Below are 10,640 nucleotides of genomic sequence, written 5' to 3' on the forward strand. Positions count from 1 at the left end.
TTGAGGTGAATGAAGTAAAGTGTTACGTAAAATTGGCATGTTCTTGAAATAGGGTACTGCAAGATATCGTATTAGGGAGATGAAAGTTGAGGGTATTAAATTGTTGAGTAAAATTGGCATGTTCTTGAAATAGGGTATTGCAAGATATCGTATTAGGGAGATGAAAATTGAGGTAGAGTAAAGTGTTGAGTAAAATTGGCGCGTTCTTGAAATAGGGTACAGCAAGATATCGTATTAGAGAGATGAAAGTTGAGGTGACTGAAGTAAGATGTTGAGTAAAATTGGTATGTCATTGAAACAGGGTACTGCAAGATATCGTATTAGGGAGATGAAAGTTGAAGTGAATGAAATAAGATGTTTGAGTTACGAAGAACTTATAGGAAGACATTGGCACACAGGTTAGACACTTCAAAGGTATAGCCCATTCATCTCAGTCAGGGATAAAAAAAAATAAAAATCAACTTGTCCCGAGTATATAGGTCAGAGGTTAAGTATTCGTATTAAGGAAGAAATCATAGGAAGACATTGGCACACAAGTTAAGCATTTCAAAGGTAGCCTATTCATTTCGGGAGAGTAAAAAAAAAAAAAAAATCAAGTCCCGAGTATATAGGTCAGAGGTTAAGTATTCGTAGCAAGGAAGAAATTATTATAGGAAGACTGAATTATTGGCACACAGTTTAAATGCACTACATGTTGTTCAGTTCAGGGATACATAGTGAAGAAAAGACAATCATAACACAACGACTGGGTATAGGTATTCATATCAGGCAGAAATATTACAGGGAAAAGAAAAGGAAAAAAAATAATAAAAGTGCGAGATTGGAAACTACGTGGGAACCATGAGAGAGAGAGAGAGAGAGAAAGAGAGAGAGAGAGAGAATCACCACAAATTATTACAGTGACATAAAGGAGGCGGGAGGGAGGGAGAAGAAACATAAAACAGCAAGATTGGAAGCTACGCGGGAACCATCAGAGGGAGAGGAGGGAGGAGAGAGAGCCTGACGAAGAAGAGGAGCATCACAGCGAAACAAGGACACATAGGAGGCGGGAGTGAGGAAGGGAGAGAAATAACTTGTCGAAAGAAAGGAAGAGAGAAACAACTTGCCGAAAGAGAGGAAGAGAGAGATAAACAACTTGCCGAGAGAGAGAGAGAGAGAGAGAGAGAGAGAGAGAGAGAGAGAGAGAACTTGCCGAAAGAGAGGAAGAGAGAGATAATTTGCCGAAAGAAAGAGAGAGAGATAAACAACTTGACGAAAGAGAGGAAGAGAGAGATAAACAACTTGCCGAGAGAGAGGAATCACAAAAACGCAACCAAGTAGGGACACCAACACCCTGGGGCAAATCCGGCGCACACGTGGCCATCAGTCGGCGTCCGGGTTCTCCGTCCACCGCCGATGCACCGCCGTGTACAGCACCACGAAGGCGTAGACGGTGACGCCCGCGATCACCACGAGGATGCAGGCGAACACCACGCTCAGGAACCCTTCGTCGATGCCTGCACGGGGAGGAGAGGGAGGGAGAGGTCAGTGCTATAGATACAGGGAGGATATTGTCTACGGCGGGAGGGAGAGAGAAGAAAGGAGGACCCACGAAGCACCCTCAGGAACCCCTTGTCAATGCCTGCACGGGGAGGAGAGGGAGGGAGAAGTCAATGCTACAGTGGATACAGGGAGGATATTGTCTACGGCGGGAGGGAGGGAGAAGAAAGGAGAAGGACCCACGAAGCACCCTCAGGAACACCTCGTCGATGCCTGCACGGGGAGGAGAGGGAGGGAGATGTCAGTGCTACAGTGGATACAGGGAGGAAATTGTCTACGGCGGGAGGGAGATAGAAGAAAGGACCCCACGAACCACCTTCAGGAACACCTCGTCGATGCCTACACGGGGAGGAGAGGGAGGGAGAGGTCAGTCCTACAATGGATACAGGGAGGAAATTGTCTACGGCGGGAGGGAGATAGAAGAAAGAAGTCTCAGTGCTAGAATGGGTACAGTGGGAGAGGATCAAGAGGAGGACCCACGAAGCACTGACCGCAACAGGAAAACGTGAAGGTAAGTTTGTTTTCGTTCTGGGTCATATGTTACGTTATTATATTCATTAGTTCATCTATTATTTGCTACTATACCTTCTCTACATATAATAACTCACGTGGTTTACCTGTGTTATATTGTGTTCTGTTTATTTCATCTAGCCTTTCCTACCTCTTCTGGCTCTCCGCATTCACCGCCATATAGTAAGGTAGATAGACAGGTTAGGTTAGGTTAGGTTTGGGTCATCTAGTCTTCCCTACCTCTCCTGGCTCTCCGCATTCACCGCCATATAGATAGATGGATAGACAGGTTAGGTTAGGTTTGGGTCATCTAGCCTTCCCTACCTCTCCTGGCTCTCCGCATTCACTGCGATATAGATAGATGGATAGACAGGTTAGGTTAGGTTAGGTTAGGTTAGGTTCATCTAGCCTTCCCTACCTCTCCTGGCTCTCCGCATTCACCGCCATATAGATAGATATATAGACAGGTTAGTTAGGTTAGGTTAGGTTTGGGTCATCTAGCCTTCCCTACCTTGCCTGGCTCTCCGCATTCACCGCCATATAGATAGATGGATAGACAGGTTAGGTTAGGTTAGGTTCGGGTCATCTAGCCTTCCCTACCTTGCCTGGCTCTCCACATTCACCGCCATATAGATAGATGGATAGACAGGTTAGGTTAGGTTAGGTTCGGGTCATCTAGCTTTCCCTACCTCTCCTGGCTCTCCGCATTCACCGCCATATAGATAGATATATAGATAGACAGGTTAGGTTAGGTTAGGTTCATCTAGCCTTCCCTACCTTGCCTGGCTCTCCGCATTCACCTCCATATAGATAGATAGATAGATAAATAGGCTATATATATAATTCACGCCGCTCACCTGACTTCTTTGAGTTGGGCCGTTCGTTGACCAAGGCCTTCATCTGCCGTAGCCGTTCGCGAAGCTCCTCCACATTCTCCTCTCCTTCCTCATCGCCCATTCCTTCGAGGGGAAAAGACGAGGGTGCTGAATAAGATGGGTGATAATAGCAGTGGATTTTGCTTAATTCTCACATCAATCTCTACCATACCGTATACTTTATAGCGGTAGTACGAGGATGGTGGAGGTAGATGTTAAGAGGCTAGACTTGTAGAATCAGGAGTAATGGAGTAATGGATTCTTATTAGGTTAGGTTAGATTAGGTTAGGTTAGGTTAGTTGGTAATTCTCACGCATATCTCTCGCATACCGTTTACGTTATAGCGGTAATACGAGAATGGAGGAGATAGATGTTAAGAGGCTAGGCTTGTGGAATCAGGAGTAATGGAAATATAATAGTAGTGGATTCTTATTAGGTTAGGTTAGATTAGGTTAGGTTAGGTTAGTTGGTAATTCTCACGCATATCTTTCGCATACCGTTTACGTTATAGCGGTAATACGAGAATGGTGGAGATAGATGTTAAGAGGCTAGGCTTGTGGAATCATGAGTAATGGATTCTAATTAGGTTAGGTTAGGTTAGGTTAGGTTAGGTTACTTGCTCCCATACCGTTTACGTTATAGCGGTAATACGAGAATGGGGAAGATAGATGTTAATAGCCTAGACTTGTGGAATCCAGAGTAATAGAAATGTAATACTGATAGTTATAAAAGGCTCATAATAGTTGTAGTAGAAATATAAATAGGTTGGTACTGACCTGTATAGACGGAATGAGCTGCCGGCCTGCTGCGAATACCTTCAGTTCCCTCCATTTTGATCTTGTTGTAGAAGTAGTAGTAGTAGTGGTAGTAGTAGTAGTAGTAGTAGTAGTAGTAGTTATAGGGGTATGCAGCTAGTACCTTCCTTCCTTCCTTCTCTCTCTCCTTTACTTCCTTCTCTCTCCTTTCCTTCCTTCTCTCCTTTCCTTCCTTCTCTCTCTCCTTTCCTTCCTTCTCTCTCTCTCCTTTCCTTCCTTCTCTCTCTCCTTTCCTTCCTTCTCTCTCCTCTCCTTCACTCCTCTTTTCCTTCCTTCCTTATTTCCTGTGCGTCCTCTTCTTCTTCTACTCTGTGTGAAAAAAAGAGAAAATTATTAATCGTGTGTGCGTGAGATAGAGAGATAGATAGATAGATAGATAGATAGATAGATAGAGAGAGAGAGAGAGAGAGAGAGAGAGAGAGAGAGAGAGAGAGAGAGAGAGAGAGAGAGAGAGAAAGCATATAACTCTGATGTGGGGCCGCCCAGTCATAAATTTGGGGTCAGGTGCATGTGGCCTAGAAAAAAAAGAAAAAAGAAAAAAGAATATAGAAATAGTAAAGAAAAGTAAATAGAAAATAGAAGAAGAAAAAAGGAAGAAAGGAAAGGAAGTTAATATTCGCATTGGTAGAAAAAATACGAAAAAGAGGAAAATAAAATAAAAAAACAATAGGAAATAGTAAAGAAATAATATAGAGAAGTAAATAGAGAAATAAAATAAAATAGAATAGGATGAACATGAAGAAAGGAAAGGAAGTTGATTTTCGCATAGGTAGAAAAAATACGAAAAAAAGAGGAAAAGAAAAAAAATACAATAGAAAGAAAAAATAAAGAAATAACATAGAAAAGTGAATAGGAAATAATACAAAACAGAATAGGAAAACATGAAGAAAGGAAAGGAAGTCTATATTCGCATGGGTAGAAAAAAAATACGAAAAAAAGAGGAAAAGAAAAGAAAAAACAATAAAAAATAGTAAATAAATAACATAGATAAATAAATAGGAAATAATAGAAAATAAAACAGGAAAATAGTGAAGAATCAAAGGAAGATAAAAATATTCGCATAGGTCGAAAAAAATACAAAAAGAGGAAAAGAAAGAGAAAGGAAAATAAGAGAAAGAAAGAAATAAAGATAACAAGTGAGAAATAGTTGTTTTTATTGATTATCTTTTTTGTTACTGAAGGAATTGGATGAGAAAATAGAAGGAAAATATTTAAGAAAGTAACACGTACAGGAAGAGGAAGAAAAAAAAGATTAGCCTATTACGATGATTCTTCACTCTCTCTCTCTCTCTCTCTCTCTCTCTCTCTCTCTCTCTCTCTCTCTCTCACGTACAAAAACACATTCCTCTCCCTTCCTCCTCCTCCTCCTCCTCCTCCTCCAAAGCACAAAAAACAAGCATTATGAAGCAAGACAAGCATGAGAGAGAGAGAGAGAGAGAGAGAGAGAGAGAGAGAGAGAGAGAGAGAGAGAGAGAGGATTGAGGTAGGTTAAAAAATATAATACTAGTGGTTATTGTGGTAGTGATGGTGGTGGTGGTGGTGGTGATGAATGGTGATGAATGAGTATATGGTAAAATGAATCATATCCACTAATCGGTCTATGTATTATTGGTGGTGGTGGTGGTGGTGTTGATGGTGGTGGTGGTGGTGGTGGTGGTGGTGGTGATGGTGGTGGTGGTGGTGGTGATATAAGCCATCTGTCGAGGAAGAAGCTGTCGGCCACACCATTAGTCACCACCACCACCACACCACCACCACCTCCACTGATTTCCTCCACCACAATAGTTCACTTCCACTATTACAATTACACACTACACCACCACCATCACCACCACCACTACCATCACCACCACGTACTAATATTCACCACGACAACTACTCATCACCACCATATAATTATACACTATCATCACCACCACCACCACCATCACCACCATTATCACCACGACTACGAATCATTTCAGTCATACATAATTAAGTATCCTTTGCATGTATGTATGTATGTATGTATGTATGAGTGCACACAGATACGTACACAGACTATACAAAGGATTACACACACACACACACACACACACACACACACAGGTAGAGAGACACACACCTATGAACCTACCTTCCCTTCTTCTTCCTCCTCCTCCTCTTCTTCTTCTTCTTCTTTTCCTTCCTCTCCTTCCTCTTCTTCAGGTGTGTGGGAGAGAGAGAGACCAGGTGTGTGAGTGGCGGAAGGGCGGTTCTTCGTTTGGTTTGGCGTGTGTGCGTGTGTGTGTACGTGTGTGTGTGCGTGTATAAACTGGTGTTGGTGGTGGTGGTGATGCTGGTGGTGGTGGTGAGATCTCTGTGGCGCAAACTCAGCATCGATTCTCTCTCTCTCTCTCTCTCTCTCTCTCTCTCTCTCTCTCTCTCTCTCTCTCTCTCATAAAGCAAGTCACAATGCTTGCCTTCTCCGTTAAATGAGGAAAATTTATGCTCTCTCTCTCTCTCTCTCTCTCTCTCTCTCTCTCTCTCTCTCTCTCTCTCTCTCTCTCTCTCTCACACACACACACACACACACACAGCATCATTTTTTGAGTATTTCTTCACTTAAAACAAAGGTGAGAGAGAGAGAGAGAGAGAGAGAGAGAGAGAGAGAGAGAGAGAGAGAGAGAGAGAGAAGGGGCACTGCAAGCGAATGGTTTAATCAGTGAAAGAAATAAAAGAAAATGGAGGAATTGTCTCTTTGGAGGAGGAGAAGAAGAAGAAGAAGAAGATCGATAGGATGAAGAGGAGGAAAATAAGAAAAGAAGACAAAAAGAAGAAGAAGGAGAGGAAGAAGGAGGAGAAGAAGAAGAAGAAGAAGAGCTTGAGACGGTGATTTATATATAGAAGGAAGAGAAGGTAAAAAAAAAAAAATAACAATGACAAGCAAGAAATTAGAGGAGGAGGAGGAAGAGGAAGAAGACGAAGGGGGGAAGAATAACAGGAAGAAGAGGAAGAGGAGGAGGAAGAGGAGGAGGAAGAGGAAGAATGAACGCTTTCAAACTGTTCTGTCACTGGGAAAACATGAAGAGAGAGAGAGAGAGAGAGAGAGAGAGAGAGAGAGAGAGAGAGAGAGAGAGAGAGTTAATTCCTATAAAATATAACTGTACCGTAGCATGATTTGATAGTAGTAATAGTAGTAGCAGTAGTAGTAGTAGTAGTAGTAGTAGTAGCAGTAGTAGTAGTAGTAGTAGTAGTAGTAGTAGTAGTAGAAGGGAAGGAGAGGGAGAAAAATAGTAAGGATCGAGGTAAAAGAAGGAAGGAAGGAGGGAAGAGAAGGAAGGAAGGAAGGGAAGCTTAGACGGAGAGGAAGAAGGGAAGGGAGAAGGAAGGAAGGAAAGGTAGCTAAGGAAGGAAGAAGAAGGGAAGAAAAGGGAGCGAAGGAAGGAATAACGGAACTGAAGGGAAGGAAGGTAGGTAGAGAGAGAGAGGGAGAGAAGGGAAGGAAGGAGAGGGGAGAAAGGAGGAAGGGAAGGAAAGAAAGGAGGAGAGGGCAGAACGAAGGAAGGAGAAGAGGGCAGAAAGGAGGAAGGAAAGAAGAAGGGAAGGGAGGAAGGAAGGAGCTAGTGAAGGGAAGAAAGGGGAGGGAAGGAAGGAAGGCAAGGAGGAAGGGAAGGAAAGGGAAGTAGGTAGTGAAGAGAAGGAAAGAAGGAGGAAGGGAAGGGAAGGAAAGGGAAGAGGGAAATAAAGGAAAGGAAGGAAGGATCGAAGGGATGGGAAAGGAAGGAAGGAAGAAGGCAAGGGAAGGAAGAGGAAGAAAAAAATAAAATAAAGTAACATAACAACCAGCAATTATTTTCTTGTCCATTCGCAATTTCCTTCATATTTCTCTCTCTCTCTCTCTCTCTCTCTCTCTCTCTCTCTCTCTCTCTCTCTCTCTCCTATAATTAGCTGGGACGAGGTCTTGATTGGAGGAGAAGAAAGAGGAAGAGGAGGAGGAGGAGGAGGAGGAAGAACAAAAGGAGGAACAAGAACAATAATAACTAGATAATTATATATAAATAACTCCATCCACCACCACCATCACCACCACCACTACCACCACCACCAGCATCATCACCACCATCACCACCATCACCATCACCACCACCATCATCATCACCACTACCACCACCACCACGACCACCTCCACCACCATCACCACCACCACCACCACCATTACTACCTGTGGTGATGGTGGTGGTGGTGAGCTCAGTAAAAGCAAAATCAACACACACACACACACACACACACACACACACACACACACACACACACACACACACACACACACACACACACATCTTTCCATTATCTCCCATCTCCTCCTCCTCTCTCTCTCTCTCTCTCTCATCTCTCTCTCTCTCTCTCCCTCTTTTTCCTCTTTCTCCTTCTCTCTCTCTTTCACTCCTCCTCCTCCTCCTCCTCCTCTTCATTTTCACGTAGCGGCTACCAAGTGTGAACCTATTTGTCACGAGAGAGAGAGAGAGAGAGAGAGAGAGAGAGAGAGAGAGAGAGAGAGAGAGAGAGAGAGAGAGAGAGAGAGAGAGAGAGAGAGAGAGATACGGATTAATAAGTACAAAGATGATTACAAACGAGATTACAAGAGCAAAACACACACACACACACACACACACACACGCACACACACACACGCACACACGCACGCCACTCTACCATCTGTTTTGGTTCCTTAGAAAAAAAAAGGAGCGAAAAATCATTAATCGGGGAAAGAGAGAGAGAGAGAGAGAGAGAGAGAGAGAGGGGTTGCTGTGTGAGTGTTTCCATGGGTAGTTTTATAAGCCTAGCAATACTTTGACAAGCCTTCTGCACAGTGAACATAAAATCACATTCATGAAAACCTTAACATATATTATTTTTTTGATAGCCGAAAATGTCTCAGAATACGAGTTTGAAGCTTTTGATAATACGAGCCTAAAATATTATCACGTGGTACAATATTACTCCTTCCATGCATACTCTCCCCTTCTCCTTTGCTGTGTAACTCTGCAACAATATACCATCAATCAATCAGCCAATCTTTTGCACATCTGTCAATCTTTATATGCAGGTTTCTTCCTCTTCCTTTGCTGTGTAACTCTGCAACAATATACCATCAATCAATCAGTCAATCTTTTGCGCATCTGTCAATCTTTATATGCAGGTTTCTTCCTCTTCCTTTGCTGTGTAACTCTGCAACTATACACCATCAATCAATCAATCAATATTTTGCTCTTCTGTCAATCTTTATCTCTCGTTTTCCAGTCTTTTTGTTCCACCCATCCGTTCGTTCAATCGCCTAGGAGATAAACGTTTGACAAGTGTTTCTTCCGTTTGAGCTCCGTGTACATGTCTGGGTTATACCATAGTGGGTTCCTGTGGTTCAGTATTCCCTTAGTATATAGAAGTGAGGCAGTCCAGTGCAGCGCGTCGGTGGCTCCACGTATGCAGCTAGAGGAATGAAGGAAGTTTAGAATGGACAAGAAAATAATTGATGATTCTGTTATGTTACTTTTTTTCTTTCCTCCTCCTCCTTCCTTCCTTCCTTTCCCTTTCTCCTCCTTTCCTTCCTTTCTTCTTTCCTTCCTTTCCTTTCCTTTCTTAAATTATTTCGTCTCCCAAACACACACATTTGACAAGGCCTTCGTAGGTGTTGTGGGCATTTCCAGGGGTAGTTTTATGACCCTGGTGGTAGTTTGACCCTCCTGTACTACCATGAACGTGATAAAACGCTCATGTTAAATTAATTCATCTTTATTCAAGGCTTTCGTAGGTGTTGTGGGCATTTCCAGGGGTAGTATAGTGACCCTGGTGGTAGCTTGACCCTTCTTCTGTACTACCATGAACGTGATAAAGCGCTATGGAGAGCAGATTCATGTTTTTAGCCTTTGGAAATAGCGATATGTGAGGCGTAACCGGCTGAGCATACCGGCTGGCAATGCACTGGTTGATGTCTCCCTCCGCAGTCAGCAGTTTCTCGCGTGCCGCTGATGAGGGAGGACGCCGAGGAGGGAACGACAGGTAGGGAGGACGCTGAGCCGCCACCTGAGGGTATCACTGTCCACGCGAAACAGTTAAGAGAGTTCAAAAGCTATCCGTGATCGGTCTTCGTGCATGTGTCTGTGTGTAAGTTTAGTGTTCTCAGAGCCTTCCGTCACCCGTATCGCACCAAAAGTAATGTACCAAGTAGTGTAATGCTCTTGAAACGTCAATTACAAGTCTTCACAAGGTTTGCTGTTCCACTGGTTGATGGCTCCCTCCGCAGTCAGCAGTTTCTCGCGTGCCGCTGATGAGGGAGGACGCCGAGGTGGGAACGACAGGTAGAAACGACGCTGAGCCGCTACCTGAGGATATCACTGTCCACGCGAAACAGTTAAGAGAGTTCAAAAGCTATCCGCGATCGGTCTTCGTGCATGTGTGTCTGTGTGTAAGTTTAGTGTTCTCAGAGCCTTCCGTCACTCGTATCGCATCAAAAGTAATGTACCAAGTAGTGTAATGCTCCTCAAACGTCAATTACAAGTCTTCACAAGGTTTGCTGTTCCACTGGTTGATGGCTCCCTCCGCAGTCAGCAGTTTCTCGCGTGCCGCTGATGAGGGAGGACGCCGAGGAGGGAACGACAGGTAGAGAGGACGCCGCTGCTGTCCACGCGAAACAGTTAAGAGTTATACAAGTTATCCGTGATCGGTCTTCGTGTACGTGTGTTTGTGTGTAAGTTTAGTGTTCTCAGAGCCTTCCACCACCCGTATCGCACCAAAAATAATGATTGATTGATTGATAGTTTATTGTTGCAAGTAAACAACAAAGGAGAAGGGAGGAACATGACATCCCAACCCCCGGGCAGTACAGAGTGTGATTATACAACTAAGGATACATGTGGAGGCAGAACCAGGAAACTAAAAAGAT

At 43.6% G+C, this 10,640-nt stretch overlaps 1 protein-coding gene across 1 annotated transcript; it reads right to left on the reverse strand.

The window, feature by feature from the left end:
• On the reverse strand, window positions 1-6,046 carry LOC127005404 (uncharacterized). The gene is made up of 4 exons (XM_050874218.1): window positions 5,856-6,046; window positions 3,701-4,048; window positions 2,907-3,008; window positions 1-1,496 (listed from the first exon to the last, which is right to left on the reverse strand). Exons 2-4 carry the CDS (start codon window positions 3,753-3,755, stop codon window positions 1,363-1,365), a joined length of 291 nt encoding a protein of 96 aa, XP_050730175.1. The 5' UTR covers window positions 3,756-4,048; window positions 5,856-6,046; the 3' UTR covers window positions 1-1,362.
• Between the last annotated feature and the right edge of the window lie 4,594 nt (window positions 6,047-10,640).

This window comes from Eriocheir sinensis, chromosome 30 (genome assembly GCF_024679095.1).
Source record: "Eriocheir sinensis breed Jianghai 21 chromosome 30, ASM2467909v1, whole genome shotgun sequence".
Lineage (NCBI taxonomy): Eukaryota > Metazoa > Arthropoda > Malacostraca > Decapoda > Varunidae > Eriocheir > Eriocheir sinensis.

Coding starts and splice junctions, on each gene's coding strand:
- LOC127005404 (XM_050874218.1), bottom strand. CDS start 3,755: ATGGAGGGAACTGAAGGTATTCGCAGCAGGCCGGCAGCTCATTCCGTC. Junction 3,009..3,700: donor AGCTCATTCCGTCTATACAG/GTCAGTACCAAC, acceptor TTCCCCTCGAAG/GAATGGGCGATGAGGAAGGA. Junction 1,497..2,906: donor GCCCAACTCAAAGAAGTCAG/GTGAGCGGCGTG, acceptor CTCCCCGTGCAG/GCATCGACGAAGGGTTCCTG.